Here is an 18,414-nt window from a genome sequence, read left to right on the forward strand (position 1 = left end):
CACGTTATCAAGCCACACCTTGGCCATTGGCCACCAGTATCAAAATCACGTCTCACAGAGGTAACACTAACAAGACTCAGGATAGGGCACACATACACGACACACACACACATCTTTTATCCGGTGGTGATCCACCATTGTGTGATAAATGTTGTGAGGCTTTAACAGTTCTTCACATTTTAATCCAATGTAAACAGTTAGACACTCTAAGAAGACAACACTTCCCATTACCCTACCGACAACATATACCTTTACACCCTGCAATGTTTGTCGGTAGGGAACCACTTTTCACCCATAAATCATTGTTAGCTTTTTTAAGAGATGTTAATTTTTACCATGTATTATACCCAGGCATTGCGTAGCGTGACCTCTCAAGAGAGGTCGCTGCTGCTGTGATTACATTTAAAAGCACTTGCCTCGCAGCCCTTGGACACAAGGGCACTGATGAGGCAAGTGTGCTAGTGCCAAATATTTTACATGTTTTTATTATCAAAACCTTTGTCACCCTTTTTAATATGCATATCACGCCACTGTCATGTCTTTAATACTTATGTTTTTACCCGCATTATCGCGAGGAATTTTAAGGCCCCTATACAGCCACGCAACATATCATTGTTTGCATCTCTATACTCATTGAAATGGCGCTCTTTGGCCATCAATTGGCCCTTGCGCCATAAAACGCCACACATCATCATCATCATCAACATTTATCATTCTAAAATTGCATTTTATTTAAAAATAAACACTCAATTCTTGCCCAATCACCCCTCCACAATGGTTATGCGCCAAGAGCAATAAGTGAACACGAACAAGAACCAACAAATCGACGGCGTTGAGCCGTAGATATCGACTACGTACAACCGGAGAATACTGGGTAACAGTAAAGACAACGGCTGCACCGAGAAGACTCCGAAGCCATGGAAAGCCTTCGCCAACGACAACGCGTCCGTAGATCCGTTAGAGAGCGCTTGGTGTCAGCGCGAGTTTCCGGCGCTGGAGTTGGGACATCCGCGAAACGTCTGTGGCCGTGTACGCTTTAACTCGAACCTCTCAGCGATGAGGACGTATACAAAGAACCTAGCGTCATCTATCGCAGGGGTCGGCAACCTGCTGCCCGCATGCGGCTTGTGGGGGGGGGGGGGTGATATTATGTGGCCTTCCGCACGACGTAGAAACGCCTCCTGTTATCGATTCCTATCTAAAGACGGACGTATACCGGTCTTGAGTTAAAATGGCTTTTTCACGCGTGGCCTACGCTTGGTTGCAGCTCTCTGACATGAATGTGGAAAATAAGCGTGATTTATAACCCATTTTGTAAAATTATTTTCAATTTGCCGATTTTTTTTTTCTCCTGCAAAGCTCACTTACACGCCAACCCTGCTCCCCAACCCATGTTTGCTATGCGGCCCCCTGCGGCGTCTCTTTCGTGCAACTTGACCCTTTACCTAAAAAAGTTTGCCGACCTTTGATCTAGCTGAAGGCCAACAACCACCTAGAAGTCACTGAAAACAAAGACGTGCATTTTCTAGCCAATACCTAGAAACAACCTAAAAGCAGCCAAACAAGTCTTCGGAATCGTTCAGTTTCGCTGCATGAAGCCTTGTCCGACGCTGTGTCAATTGACGATCATAACTTAAGCGATTCATTCTGAAGCACGGCCGCCCACTGATACCAGCTGCGCTCCTCGAAGGTATACGGATATAAAATACTCCTGAAACCACTTCTGAACTGCACGTGTCGCGTAGACTTGCTCTGTATGTGTGCTGTTCTGATTCATAAGATTATAAGCATAATTACTCATTGGTATTTCGGAACGTTTATGCTGACGAAATGAACTGTTACAAAAACGACTGATTCAGGAGGCGAGATGATCACCGCTACCACATGCTCTAGTTAGTTACCATTACTACCTGCATTAGTAACCATTACTAACTGCGCCTGTAATGGCGAGGGCAGTAATAGTTGCTAACTTCTCCGTTATTAACAGCACTGACTACTTGGTTAGTAGTATATGTGACAACTAGTTACTAGAGCGAAGGTGAACTGCAACCTTTTTTGAAAGTGTACGGAGCATCCAAGCTGTGGGCGACATTGGGCTGCGTGCTTCCATATCTCAAAGAGCGCAACCGCGGAGTATGCGGTCATCGTCGCATGCGGGACCGTCACGTATGACGTCATTGTAGGAGTGGTACATCAATGTCGAGCCTGGGTTTGGCACAGGTAATGGTGGTAAAGGAGCTCATGATTGATATGTGTGGTTTAACGTCCCAAAACGACCGTATGATTATGAGAGACGCCGTAGTGGAGGAATTAGGAAATTGAGACCATCTGGGGGTCTTTAACGTGCACACATATCTGAGAATACGGGCCTACAGCATTTTCATCTCCATCGAAAATGCAGCTGCCTAGTCAGGATTCGATCCCGCAACCTGCGGGTCAGCAGCCGAGTACCTTAGCCACTAGACCACCACGACGGGGCGGTAGTAAAAGAGTGATAACGGCGAAGCGCCAAGGTGCAGGTTGACAGCCCTCCAATGATCAGTTACCAGGCCTATGTATACACTTTAAGGCAGTGGCGGCAGAGACAGCGTTTTGGCTACTTTTTGGCTATCTTCTTGTTTCCTTGATTTTAAGCAATGTCGATACCTGGAAATGTCGCAGCCGCTGCCCTTGGGGAAGGCTACTTTCTGACTAATTCTTCCAAAATTTTGACTATTCTTCTGCCTTTTGAATTGAGCAACCCAGGTTTTCTCCTCTACGCTACCATTCCTACAGGTGCCGTCTCCTCCTGGCCATTTATTTGTTGACATGTTAGAGATTGACGATGTCATCACTGAGCTACCAGCCTAATAAGATTTGACGTTTTTCGGCTACACGCGATTATCTTCGCTTGCGTAGTCAAAAACAGGTCAAACCATGCGACGTCAATAGACCGCGCACATGATTCGGGCGAGACCAGGTACAAAGGACGTGAGGCTTCATGGTGAAGCAGACAGCAGACCATTCACAACTGTTATCTCTCGTATATTCACCAATCGAGAAGTTATTTCCTCACGACATCGTTTGAATACACAGCCGGCGTCACGGGCTGTGCTAAACTGACTGGAAACGCCGGGAGAAAATGACGCACTTATTCTCTGTATTCCAAGGCAGCAGCACAGTCGTGGTCTTGACGCCTTATATTTCTCAGAACCAGCTGATTAAGCTTTGGTACAGGGAACACGTTCACGGTGATAATTATAAAGGTATTGTAAAAAAGATAGTGCCCGCTAGGCAATCGCGAGGAGTAGAGCGACGACTACAAAACAGAACAGCCGGCCCGCAGCAAGGCTTCTGTCTTTTTGTCTCCTTCTTTTACAATGACGCAGCCGACAGGATACAGTCGGATACAGTTATTTTTTCAATAAAGAGTGAAGTACAAGAGTTCTTACAGCATTTTCAAAGTTCATTTGTGGGTTCTTGCAAGTCAGATACTAGCGGTATATAAAAACACGAACCTCTTGGCAGCGAAAGTCGTTGACCTGACTGCATCGGCTGCCGGTACAGTTGCACCTCACCGTCGGAATGGCGGCCGGAATGCGGCCTGCCTGCGAGTCGACGGTCCTCGTGAACGGGCACAACGCCCGGTCTCCGATTCGTGACGACAGCGGGTCGGCGAGACACGTGTTTTGACGCCTGGCGAACAGAAACACGTCCAGCTTCGCGCCGGTGCTGCACGTAGCCAGAAGAAGCACTGTTAGACACGCAACCGAAGCCGCAGAAGTGGACAACATTGTGCTGCGGTTCTCCATCGAGTCTGCGAACAGGATCGGCGCTGTGCGCTACGGGCTTCGCTGCATGCTTTCCTCACGTTCGTCTCCGAAGCTGTGCTCGAAGTAAAGCGAGAACAAGCTGTAACGATCGCGGCAGGAAAGAGAACGACGCCGATGCGGGCGTGTTTTTCCGCTATATCTATGGCCCCCAGGAAAACGCGGTGACGGATTTCCTGGTGAGCATGCCAAAGACTGTCGGTCTGAAAGGTGCGCGAGTGAAATACAAAGGTATTGAAACAAGTGGGCTTTTTACCTGTTCGGAAATAGTTGTATACGAATAGCTATCATTCCACGGTAGTACAGATAGGCACTACAATTGCTTACATTCCTGCGCATAATATACGTGCTTTTTTTACCTTCTGTCATACACCATAGATTATGAACTTTAGTGTTCCTCGTGATTTAAAAATGGGAAGATGGATGTTGACAGAAATGTACTACTTTACGGTGTGCTTGTTTTTTTGAATGTCACTTCAGTGATGCAATTTACTTTGGTAACATTCGCTTCGAACATCCATAACTACTTTTCTCATTAGAGGTCTACCTCGATTAATCAAAATCATCCTGCTTGCATTTTAGAACATACTATTGTAACAGCCAGTTTGTGCTTGTGGTGTCCCAAAACTCCTGCTTCAAAGGACTTATGTCCAGGAATATCGTGAACGAATCACGCCACGTAAGTGTTCATAGTTTGAACGCAGAGTTGCACGATTATTCCAGTCGCTTTAGGCTTGGTGTATATATCTTTTTTTTTTTTTGTTACTGACGGTGGCGTTTGAGTCAATAATGCAGCGTAACTGGCGGAACGAATTTCCAAAGTGTGCTTCAAACAGCCGGTTATCCGATGGCAATAAAGACAATAAGCATTGATTCAATATAAAAACACCCGGTTCACATGGTACAAGTACCTGCTTTCAAGCTGAAACCACTGTCGTGACTCAGAGACGCTAGTGCCCAATGCCACTGGTTTGATTCTCATCCACATTCTAACTAATAAAAGACGTAAGTACACTCGTTTAAAATATTTGGATGCACAAACAGATTCATACATTAAATTAGAAGAACCTTTAAAGCCTGTTACAATAAAATTCAATCGAATTGAGTTGAGTTAATTTCGCCTGTTTACAACAGAAAGATATCAGAACCCAAAGACCGTGGGGCTTGACAAAAGCTTATGCTCCGGCAACATCTCGACACGCTAGCCGTACATGACACACAAAAAAGACGAAAGAAGAAATGCTGTACGTAAAGAATTAACTGAAAGAGTCGTTAAAAGAAAATGACATGTGCAGATTGAAAAGCGTAGAAAAATGTGAGTCACCCAAAGAAACGGGCTAAAAGAGTGCAAATATTGGTCACAGCTGCCTCCATCAGCTAGCCTTAAGAACACGCACCGCTGACCTGTTTTCACTCGAGTCAGTACCGCTGCCAACTGTCATCTTGGTGAAGTAGTGCTTCTCCGCCCTACGTTTTCGTCAGCAGGTGAAGAGCTCGGTCCAAGGCAGGTCATCGTTAAGTTAAAAGTACTTCGAGGCTTTCAATCTCAGCTCGCCAACGAACCGAAGGCAAAACTCATGCATAGCAGTACAGCTTCAATAATTGTTTTCAGCTACTTCATGCTAAACTATTGAAAGGGATGTCGCGAGGAGCGCTTCATTCAGCAACGCAACCCAATATCCAACTGAACGACAGCTCGCCATCTCAGGATGGATGTTGAAATATTCACGCGGACGGACCTCACGGCGTACTTTAATTTGCAATACTTCTACGAAGCCGTGCATTAAATAAATACATGAAATTAAGAGGTATGCTTCAATGTTGCAGAATAGAGTAACGGATGAAACGTTGATGCAAAAAAATCTACCACTTTATAAGAATTTCATCCCAACGCGAAGAGTCTGAAAGAACAGTATTTATATCCTGCCTATATATACTGAACCAGACTGCACCGCCACTGAAGGTCGGTCCGGATCCCGTGAGCTACTACTTCTTTCAATGTTCTTCGACTGGACATAGTGAATCTGTTTGACATAACTGGACGAGAGAACTTGACCAACTTTTTGTTCGCAAAAAAAGGGGCTAATCTTTTTCTTCGTTTTCTTTTTTTTCTCGTTGCGTTTGTAATAAACACTATAAGACAACACACGATTGTGGCGCATACTTTGAAGCAACAATTAGGAATCAAATCAGCGGGGAGGCCCATGCGGTGCTCTCTACTCCTAATGCAGTGATTAAATTTTTACACTCGTACGAAAGACGTCGAAAACACATCCAAACAAAAGCCCTATTCAGTAGACCGCTGTACGTGCGATGTTCTCCCGTCAGGCAACATGCGTGCGGCTTGAAACGTATTGGTATGCGTGTCCCTACATAAGCTGCACGTGTAGCGTCCTTGCCACATGCGGCGCACCTGACAGTAATTAGAATAAGGGAATTATACATCTTACAACCTTGGATAATTACGCTCTCAGGTATAAATTTGAAGACTAGCTGATTACATATTGCACTCGATGTGCAGCTTTTGTTAGGGTCGTTTTAAAGATTATGAATAAAATATAAATCACGAATAAAAAAGAGAGCACAGTATGCAACAGTTATCAATGCCGTCTGCCATAGAATTTTGTTTTGTAAGGTTCCAAAATCCGACATATACACAGTACTCGCCTTATTTAGAACTGCTAAGGTCGCAATAATTGACATTCATACCCAAGAAAACAATTAAATGAACCCTGGAGGTGAAATCGCGATCGCTAAGCTCACTTAATTGGAGCAAAATCTTATCTGCTAGCTCAAATTCGAAATGTGGCTTGCACGCTAAAGATTTGTTTGTCTTGCAGGATAATTTAAGCCACGGGCTCTGATAAAGGCAAAAGCCTTATGTGGCATATTAGCAGAGGCGTCAGCAAGGGTAGCGTGTGGCGTGGTCACATACCTCCCTAATCATGTGAAAGGGGGGGGGGGGGGTACCAAATCTGCAACCACATGATTACTCCGGCCTATTTTTGCACGTCATTGTTTATTGTGCCAGTTAAGGACCCTGCAGGATACGGACGGATTCAGATGACTGAGAGGGCTGACAATAACAGGTGTTGCATTACAAGAACTGACTACTCCCCACCTTTAGTCTTCTGGTGAGCTGTCGGCCTCTTATTGGAGAACCCAGCGCATACCTGCGCTCATTGGTCGAGAAGTGCAGGGGCGTGGAGAACACGAATGGCATCAAAATTCTCCTCTCGGGGTGCTAAACACGTATGTGCTAATGTTTAATGAATAGGAGTACTGTAAGCTAAATGTTTCAGTTCTTGCCTTGCGACATTATCATCTATATAGCCAGTCAATGTGGTTGATGTTTCATGCATGTGAACATATCAACATGAGTACGGACTGTTTATCAGTGAAAATACATTTTGAAGTACACTAATGAAAAACTCGAATTTCTAGGAATTGTTGCAATAAGCGATTAATTTCTGAAAAAAAAAACCACCACTAATCAGACACGTGTACCTGGCCCATTGACTCTCTGCGAGACACTTTCAAAGTGCAGTTATCCCTGAATTTCTATTATTAGACGCGCAAGGGGCCAACTGGGACTTCCACTTTATGCACTAAGGTTGGATTACCAAGAGATGTTCCAATGCGACCGCATTTCAACACTATACTTATCTCTTATTTTTGCGTGGTGTTTGCGTAATCGTGCACTTTTTCTGTGTCATTCTCCATTCGCTACAATATATTATTACTATAACCGACATGGTGTGCAATTATCTTCAGGTGTCACCTCAAAGCGTGTCAAACTTCCGCACCAACTTGACCGTTAGTACGATGACCTCTTCGTCACTGCCAAAAAAGCAACAGCTCCTGAGTACCTCACCAAGTGGGCGTGATTGAAACCTCTGGAATCCTTGATCTAACAGAGAGGCTCGGCTCTGTCTCGACACCAGCCAAGTTGGTGTGATCAGCTTAGGACGTTTTGGCGGGAACAGCCTGCGCGGTCTCGTGCACGTGACCGACCGCGAGGACCACGCGTTGAACGCGTCGACGCATTGGTCGGCCGCCGCGTAGACACAAAGAGTTGCTGCTTCTACCAGCAGTACCAGCTTCACGTTGCACGTGCGGTCTGGAGTCTCGCATCGGGTCAATTGGTGTCTATGCTATCTTGCACTGGGTGCGCTATCTCTCTGTCACCAAGTTTAATCTTCCAGGACAAGTCCGAACGCCACCCCCGATCCCACGTAATTTTTTTTATTCTTTCAGTGACACTGTCAAACACACACATTATATTCCGAGAAAGTGGCACTGAGAAATGCTTAATTACTGAGACGTACCTAATTATAATGCCAGTCACCCTCTAACGTTTTCCTTAACATATTTAGGAACGCTTTGACATGTACATCAATCTGCCGTGAACATGGTAACCGAATGCCATTGCAGAAGCACTTCAGTCTGGGTTTGCTTGCCAATAATCCGAACGAATTCGATGTAGCACACTAAAGCACCGCTGTGTGGTGCGGTGTTTCGGTACGCTTTCTGGTGTGCTTGTAGCGTTTCGTGCAAAATCAAAGCTGTACCGCACAGCATCAGTGCTGGATTGAGCCAGGGCTGCTCGAGTGGGTAGGCAGGTATACCTAAAGAGACTAACACTGAGCCCCAGAATCAGTGCAGAAGGTATACATGTTTGAACGCTTGTAGAGTATAGGTCTATACGGAGCGCCAGATTGTCCAACTGTGCCAGGCCCGGGCGTAATTTCTGTCAATTCGGCCGCATCTAGTGTCTAGCCTACGGGACGGCTTTCAGTTCTCCCATAGTAGAGCAATGAGTATACTCTAAATCGTTAGCCACTTTTTCTAAACACGCAGAGTATAGAACACCGCCTGGGACAACTTATTGCGCTTCCATGTACTAGAGTATGTCGTGCTCTAAACCACCGAACATTTGTTCTAAACACCAAGTACTCCGACCAAAGCACATGCTACCATGGAACATTGACACTATCGAACGCCTTTGTCTGTGACTTCGTCCTAATTTTTGTCGACGCGGCCTCATCGAGTGTCAGGTCCACGGGACAGCTTTATGCTCTCCCATGGTACAGTGCGAAGTACCCTAAATAGTTCACTACTCTTTTTTTTTGAACACACAGAACCGAGTACTCTAAATGATTAAGCACTTTCTCTTAACTCATTATACTAAAAACACCGAACATTTTGTTTTAAAGACATAAAGTCGCTCACCGTTGTTGCTAGCCCGCGTTGGCATAAAAAATGGGGGGCCCTTTGAAAAGGTCAAGTGCTTTCAAGCTGCACTTGTGAATCGACTGCTGCGCGCCTCGCAAAAACTACAAGAAGGGCTGCGCATGCACTGAATGAGGACTTTATTCTTTTTTTTTTTCAAACAAGAAGTTAATACGCAGAAAATCGGAGCTCGTGACACACGTCGAGCACGTTGTCTCAGTAAACTTTGCTATTCTAAAAAATGAATAAGAAATGCGTTCAGTTACCACACAAGGCGATAAACGTCTGCCTGACGCATGTTCCCGACTTAAACACAGGAGCATTTTTTTGTATTTTTTGTTAAAAAGCCAGTCCACTTCAACTTGCAACTGCGAAATACGCAGTTTTTTGCAACTGGCAACATGGCCAGACCCTCTGCAACCAATTTTCGCCAGTGTGCGCATCTCAGCGAAATACCTGAAATCTATAATGAGGTTGAGATCTATATTGCCGATTATCGTTGGTATTCAGAGGTAAAGTTTCGATTAGGTTCTTCATTTGGGCTTCAACTAACCCATAAAAGATTGATTGATTGATTTGTGGGGTTTAACGTCTCAAAACCACTATTTGATTATGAGAGACGCCGTAGTGGAGGGCTCCGGAAATTTCGACCACCTAACCCGTAAAAGAAGTGTAAATTCGGCAGATCCCACGTACCTGGGAATCGACGTTATGCGAAGCATGCAGATTGAAGGTGACCATGTTGCAATTTCTTAATTGAGCGACGCGTCCTGAAATGACGTTAATTAAATGTACAAATGTTGCACGCACAGACATATGTTCAAGAATTGCAGATGTTTATATAGCCATTTGTTTGCACTTGCGCAACGATGTCCACTGGAACATGTGTATTAGCAACACCAGAAGCTGATATGAAGCACTGATGCTCGCGAGGATGCTGGCCCTGGACACCCCTACATAGATCAAATTCAGCGCATGGTATCTAACCGAAATTGACGCTAACCTGACGTGATGGCTGTATCAAATGAGTACATATGTAATGTTTATAAAATTGGCTAGGCAGCACTGCAACCACTATTAACGTTTCGCGAAGATTAGCGTCTAGTTGAAAATCAGTTCCGAGAATTGGCGTACCTCTGCGGTAGAATGCTTGACTGCCATGCAGAATGCTTGGGTTCAATTCATGCTGGGACCCTGAAACTTATTTGCATTCGTCGGGGGGTGAGTACTGCCTATGTCAGGTTTTTCTTAACACTGGCATTTATTCTAGGCCTTCGTTGGATCGACGCTACCTATGTCGGGTATTGCTTAACGCTCACGCGATAAAATTGCCCATGTGTGTTCTAGTCGTTCCTGGGCAGATTCTAAGTGTTAATAACCTGCGGCCGATACCCGCATACCAGTGGCACATACCCACCCGTGCGTATGTGGCACTGTCTGGAGGGAATTAAGTGTTTGACGACTTGATTTATATGTGGGGTTTAACGTCCCAAAACCGCTATATGATTATGAGAGACGCCGTAGTGGAGGGCTCCGGAAATTTCGACCACCTGGGGTTCTTTAACGTGCACCCAAATCTGAGCACACGGGCCTACAACATTTCCGCCTCCATCGGAAATGCAGCCGCCACAGCCGGGATTTGAACCCGCGACCTGCGGGTCAGCAGCCGAGTGCCTTAGCCACTAGACCACCGCGGCGGGGCAAGTGTTTGACGACTTACGCGAAGGAATTGTGACATTACTCTTGTCTCGACCAGCGCGTCACATTCGTCAAACCATCGTACCCTCCCGTGCTAGTTTTGGTTCACGCCAAGTTAAGGGTGTGACCACGAGAATACCCAAACGTAAGCGGCTAGATAGATAGATACGCTCAAATTCGCTGAAGTTCACTAAGAAATGCTTCGCATTTAATAATTTGTGTAGTTTAACGTCCCGAAACCACGACATTACAATGAACGACGTCGTGGTAGAGGATCCGGTAATTTAGACCACCTGCGATTCTGTAACACCAACCTAAAGATAAATGCACGGGTCTCGAGCATGCCTGCCTTGACCGAAAATGAGACCACCGCGGCCAGGATTCGATCCCGGGGTCTGTGGGTCAGCAGCCGACCACCGTAACCACCAGATCACCGTGCGTAGAAGTCTAATTTTAAGCGAATGAACGAAATAGAAATATTTTGTGACAAAATAACATCATATTTGGCCTTTCGTCGACTCTCTTCTTTTTTCTACAGGGGCGCAAAAGTGATGACTAGACTTTTCGAGCACGTGGTCCTTTCAGTTGAAAGGCGCACGAATTTGGATCGATTTGGTTTTGGTGCACGTTCTAGAACTCCAGGTGGTCAAAATTTTCTAAGCTTTTTTTTAATGAGACATGTTGTTAATGACACATGTCGCTAATAAATGACACACGTCGTTTGATAGTGCAAGGCCCAGTAATAGCCAAATACCTCCAAGCCAGAGCAATGAACGTGGGTCTCATGGTAAAGGATGTGAACAATGAATATTTTAAGTTGCTGTATACGACTTATGGTGATATATCGTATGGTGATATATCGTGTACACACACACACACGCACACACACACACAGGTACGTTTACACAAAATAGGTATGACGAAGCTGTGGCACAGATGATAATGACTTACCGTGCTACCGTCTGACACACACACACACGCATGCACACACGCACAATACACACACACACACACACACACACACCAAAGGGTCATGCCCAAGTCAGTGCGTGGTCAAGTGGATTTTGAGGTCTTCCAATATCATTCTCTTCGAGAAACATAAAACTTTTTTTACTTTCGTTAAAGCCATTATGGCATAATTAACAGCGCTCATTTTGCAATGCCAACATCAGCGAGAATGCTGCCAACGTGTTTCTCAAAATGAACACTATTTTCGCCGTAAGCTTCGAAAAGTGTGTAATCAGCAACATTACGTTTGTTGCGATTCATCAGAGCATTTTTATTCCTCGAAAATTCGCGTTTGTCAGGACACATCCGATTCCTGGACAATACCGCGGGTAGGTTACAACCATGCATGTGAATAACTAGAACAAGGGCATTAATGACAACACATGATAATAACTAATTGATTGACATGTGGAATTAAACGTCCCAGAACCACCATATGATTATGAGAGATGCCGTAGCGGAGGGCTCCGAAAAATTTTGACCACCTGGGGTTCTTCAACATGCACTCAAATCTGAGTACACGGGCCTACAGCATTTTCGCCTCCACCAAAAATGCAGCAGCCACCACCGGGATTCGATCCTGCGACCAGCGGGTCAGCAGCCAAGTACCTTAGCCACTATACTACCACAGCAGGGCACACGGCAGTAACTCCAACACCAATAGCAACATTAGCAACAAAAATTAGCTGACTCCCTACCCCGATGTAGTCCGAAACTTTCGTATTGTATTATTCAGTAGATTTATAAATTAAACTGCATAATTTTGGTGAAAGTAATGCTTAATTCTGTTATCTGGTGCCTGGGGATTAAAATTGTACTACGAGGAAGCTTTACTTTATTACTTGTTTAATGACTTTTAATTACTGGGGGAAAAAGTTGAGCAGTTGCCCTGGAGCAAAAAGAGTCGGTCGAATACTCCCGTCGAGCAATGCTGAAGTCAACAGATACCTATTCCCAAACAGATACATCACGAATGAATAGCCCACGAGATCCGGACCGAACTTCACTGCAGGTCTTGAATGCATCGGCCTTTATACGCACGAAAGCGCAACCACCATTTCTGAAGGGCTGTGGTAACAAAAGCAAACAGTTTGTATCAGCGAAACAGCTATTGGAACATGTCTAGCGTCTCGTCCACTTCCCAAAATGCTTACAATGTGTCTGTTAGTTCACAGTTTTTCCATGATAAATGTGGTCTTAACAGCCGGTATATTTCGAACACAAGGAGAGGTACGCCCGCGTGAACTTAATAATGCTGTAGCATCGTCCTCGGAAAATATCCCGTAAAGCTATGGCGTATGCGGACCATCTTATTGTCTGACATTGTCACGAAAGTATCGGATCATATTCGCTAGAAGGTGAAGGATGGCGTTATGTACGAGGTGTGGTTCGATGCGGCGCAACCGCTGTGCGCAGCGCCTGGTCGGACACTCGGCCTGAAGCATGTGTGCGCCTTCCGACATTGCTGTTGTGAAGCGGAAGCTTTATACTCTCGGTGGGTTGGTCACTTTCCGCGACAGCAGTGCTACCGCGTAAGCGTCAGTGAGATGGTTTCGCGGAAATTCTGGGGTCAGTGTCAGCGACAGAGTCAGGGTCAGTGTCGTTATGCGGTATCTTATAAGCTGGCGTAAATTCAGGCATTACGGAAGCGTTCACCCTTATTTACACCGACCAAAGAGACAGAGAGAAGCCTGAATAGTTGTCGCATGCAAAAAGTTTAAACAGAGCCACTAGGCGCCACGCAACGGGCGCATATTGTGTGCCACATTGTGGCATAACGACTTCCACAAATTTTTTTCGCAGTTTTTTTTTTAAGTGTCTTTCTGTAGCACCTACAACGGGTCTTTTGGTGCAAGAAACCTGGCAAAAGGATTCAGTGCTTTCATGAGGCAATGATGCAGATTTTGTTCCACTTTTTCATGATGCAATGGACTCATACCACTCATTTTTTCTTGTTAACTAAATATCTCATGCTGGTGAAAATTGCTTCATACTATATCTAAGCATGTTATTTAGATATTCCACAAGCATAACTTTTGTGATCACGTGAGCAATACTAATGAACCCAGAAAGAGTTAAACGAGAGACGGAATGGTTATCAGAGATTATTAGCACTGCCTGTGAACCCTCCCGGAGGCTTTAGTTATCATACGTTGCTGCCAAGAAACGTGACGCGTCTGTTCGCAGCTATGACGTAAATCTCCCAAATTCTTCGAACGCTGGTCCCCTTGCAATGCAAATATAAATAAGACGGATAGTTTGGAAGGATTTACTGCTGGAGAGTTGTGGCACCATGAGAAATAACGCACAAAAAACGTGTCGTTTTTTGTTTTTTCAGTTAATTGATTTGCGCGATAGTATTGATGCCAACACACACACACACACAATCACACACAATCACACACACACACACACACACACACACACACACACACACACACACACACACACACACACACACACACACACACACACACACACACACACACACACACACACACACACACACACACACACACACACACACACACACACACACACACACACACACACACACACACACACACACACACACACACACACACACACACACACACACACACACACACACACACACACACACACACACACACACACACACACACACACACACACACACACACACACACACACACACACACACACACACACACACACACACACACACACACACACACACACACACACACACACACACACACACACACACACACACACACACACACACACACACACACACACACACACACACACACACACACACACACACACACACACACACACACACACACACACACACACACACACACACACACACACACACACACACACACACACACACACACACACACACACACAAAGACACTGTTTAAAAAGCGTACAAACAGCGTGGGAATGAATGCGAGAGCAACAAATTCGAATGTTCCACGAAGCGAGGTTAGCAACTAAGCCCTTCGCGATCTGATCTGGCGTAACCCGGCAAAACACGGGCGCAAGCGAATGCGGCCCGGTTTTGCGCTATCTCTCGCCTTAACGTGAAGTAAGCGGTTAGAACACAACACCTTCAGGTGGAGAAGCCTGCTACTGATGTCTGTAGAAATAGCGCACGTGGTCACGCTCTTTCGGTGAAAGTTTGCAGTTGCAGAAAGAACGACGCATCTACTGCCTTTTCTCCACCACCACGTTCTTCCACTGAAGGGGGCTTCTCAAGTACGCTTGAGCCGCGCCCGTATGATGCATTCGAAAGCTCTCACTCGGACAGAACATACGACGTGCTGGACGATTTTATCATTTGGAGCGTTATACAGAACATGACGGCGACGGCAACGACGTAAGTACGCTTGCAGTGTTCACATAATTTCCATATTGCAACAGCGCAGCTCATTTCGAGCATAAAAAGAGAGGCAACTCTGATCGCTATAGCAACAGACCTTATGACGCAGCTATAGCAACAGACCTTATGACGCACCAACTTGCCCGATCTGCACTATGCGTTCATATAAATTTTATCGCACTAAAAATTGTAGCACTGTGCCGGAGCTTGGTGTTCGAGCCAAAGTCACCATGAACAGACGATTGGACGTGGTACTTCGCCGCATGACAGGTGCGACGCCAGGTATAAAATTCGGTCCAGGCAAGGTCACCGTTCAAATCATGTGACATGCGTGAGCTCAGCTCGTCAGTGAATTGAAACCGAACCTGGTACTTACTAGTCCGATTTCATCACCTCCGGCTATGGCCTTGGCAAACAATCTCCAGCGGCTTCACAATGTCCACTTCAACCACACATGGCTAATTTCGGAGAACGACCGCTTGCCGTTTCGGAACAGACATTGAGTAACTCACGCGGACGGACCTCGTAATGTAGTTCGAAGTTTAGTATATCTCTGAAGCTGTGTATTGAAAAGACACCATTGATAAAAGTAAATGCTTCGTGTTTAACGGGAAGGTTGAGAGACTAAACTTTGAAACAAAAACTCTCACTAGTTCACAACAACTTCGTCACAACACAACGACTCCAAAAGTTTGGTGGCCTTCATTACCTTGCCTATATATGCCGACTCCGAACGGAGTGTCCTTGAGGGTCGGTCCGTGTCCCATTCTTTCGTCGGCTCTCACGCGCGTCGGACGCAAGAATCATGTGCTCCGTAGGAGCGGCGTTTGCGGCACATACTAGCCGCGGTTACAGGATGACCGAAGACCAAGACGCAGGATATGAGATTATTTTGCCACCACTGCCCAAGGGACGCGTCGCGCAAAACACCGTGTTTTTACACGGTGATGTGCGCGGCAGACCGTATCGAGTCGAAGATTTCCGAGACGCGCTCGGACCTACAGGACTGCTGCCGGAGGTGTTGGCACTGGGGGCCTGTCTGGGCGGTCACCATGAACAACGCGGACGCTACGAAACGCTTGCTGGATGTGAAGGAGTTGAAAGTCAAGGGCCGACGCTGCATCATCGTAGACCCCCAGGATCAGCAGGTGCGGCTGCGTCTTCATTGGCTGCAGTACGGCGTCAACGATGAAGACGTGCGAACGGCGTTGGCGGCTTATGGGAAGGTCGTACAAGTCACAAGGGAGCATTGGCGTGTTCAAGGTGTCAGCGACAAGGGTTCAACCACACGGACTGTGCTTCTTAAGCTCAAGAGTGGCGTGAAGGTTGAAGATCTCCCCCATCCATCAAATCAGGGTGGCTGGTGAACTGGCACTTGTGGTTGCACCTGGTCGGCCAATGCAGTGTCTGCGCTGCCAAGGTACCGGCCATGTTAGAAGAGAGTGTAAGGTACCCCGATGCTCGCGTTGTCGGCGGTTCGGCCACAGCGAAGATGCGTGCATGCGCACGTACGCATCGGCTATCAGATCAGCCGAAGGTGACGACACAGCAGAATTGGTGATGGACGTGACCGAGGCTGAAGACGCGGCGAAAGGCGCAGGCGACGCGGTGAACCCTGAACCTTCAACAGGTACAGTTACACCGACTGGTGGTGATGAACCAACAGCCAAAGCAGACATAGCATCTGGGGAGGTGGTTACTCAAGAGCCAGCCGGCCAAGCCGAAGAAGGCTTCACAAGCACCTCATCGAAGGAGCCTGAGCCGGTGGAATTAACCGAACACTCAGTGTCGTGCGAGAGTATCAGTGGTGGGGCGCCAAGCAAAAGACCCCGCGAGCAGTCTGCAGGACGGCGTGAGGCGTCCAGCGAAAAGCAAGAAGAGGGGCCACCTGCGAAGGCGACTTCGTTCAGACGCAGCAGCACAAGGCTGCGTCCCAACCCGATATCGGACAATCACTGGCCACCTTTGTCCTCCAGTGGCACGGGTCCACCTGGAGGCTCCGAAGATGTCTAGCTCTATGCTAGACGCCGAAGGTAAGCACCGTGCCCCGGGCTAACTTCTTCACTGTGTAGACATGGCTGTTGCACCGAAACTTAGAGTGGCAACGTTAAATGTTCGAGGTCTCGCCGCCAAGCGGAAACAGAGCCAAGTCTACAGGCTACTTGTGGATCATGATCTGGATGTGCTAGCTGTACAAGAAACAAAAGTAGACGGTGAGAAGGAGGCCCGGGGCATGGTGCTGAGGTTCACGACGCGTTACTACGCAATTGTAACTCAAGCAATAGGCACTTCTGCAGGCTGCGTTTTGTTCATTAAGAAGGTACCGGGTCTGGTAGTGCAAGACACCTTTTCTTGACCGTCTGGTAGATTGGTTTCCTGTGATTTAGTATTCAATGAATGTCAGTGGCGTATAGTGTGTATTTATGCAGCAACCAGTTGCGAGGAGCGAGCAAAGTTTTTTTCCAGCCTAAAGCAGCACTTCACTTCGGAAAGGAAATATGTATTACTGGGTGATTTTAACTGCGTCCTCAATGGGCGAGATCGAGCAAACGGACGCGCCATTTACGATAAAAGTAGTAGGACGCTAGCGGACGTAGTTACTGAATTCGAGTTAGAAGACGTGGGCAGCTGTATGGAGGGAACGCGGGATGTGCGTTTCACACATTTTCAGGGGAATAGCCATGCGCGTCTTGATCGCATTTACGTGTCGCTTGAATTAATAGCCCACTGTAAGACATATGCTGTCTACCCAATACACTTCAGTGATCATTGTTTAGTTAAATGTGATATGGGAGAGAAAACAAAAGGTGGAACTTTCTCATGGGAGCTGTGGAAGATGAATTCCACTTTGATCAATGACGAGTATTTCTTAGATCAGGTAATGAACTGTATCAATGAAATAAAAATGGATGATGAAGTTAAACTTGCAGAACAATGGGAACAGTTCAAGCAGCGAATAAAAATAAAAGCTATTGATCGTTCTTGCGCATTGAGTTACGAAAGGAAAAAGAATGAAAAAGAACTCCGAAAGACTTTGGAAAGACTAATAGACTTGGAGTGCAAACAACCGGGAGAGTATAAAATTGACATACGCAATATTAAGCAGAAACTTGCTCTGTTTGACGAGGAACGCTACCGCGGTGCTCTCGTCCGTGCTAGGGCTGAGGCATTAGCGGCTGGAGAGACGCCGACCAAAAGAGCGTTAGGCGTGGAGAAAACGAACGCTCGACGGAATCATATCGAAAAAATAGAGAAGGATGGTCACGAAGTAACCGATACGGACAGCATTTTATC

At 46.3% G+C, this 18,414-nt stretch overlaps 1 protein-coding gene across 1 annotated transcript in view; it reads right to left on the minus strand.

The window, feature by feature from the left end:
- LOC119165012 (uncharacterized) overlaps positions 1–18,414 on the minus strand; it is a 40,254-nt gene that overhangs the window by 7,823 nt on the left and 14,017 nt on the right. The window contains exon 2 of the mRNA XM_075873589.1: positions 3,498–3,711. Coding sequence (XP_075729704.1) covers positions 3,498–3,711 — 214 coding nt within the window. The remainder of the gene's footprint in view (positions 1–3,497; positions 3,712–18,414) is intronic.

Source organism: Rhipicephalus microplus, chromosome 9 (genome assembly GCF_043290135.1).
Source record: "Rhipicephalus microplus isolate Deutch F79 chromosome 9, USDA_Rmic, whole genome shotgun sequence".
NCBI classification, from domain to species: domain Eukaryota; kingdom Metazoa; phylum Arthropoda; class Arachnida; order Ixodida; family Ixodidae; genus Rhipicephalus; species Rhipicephalus microplus.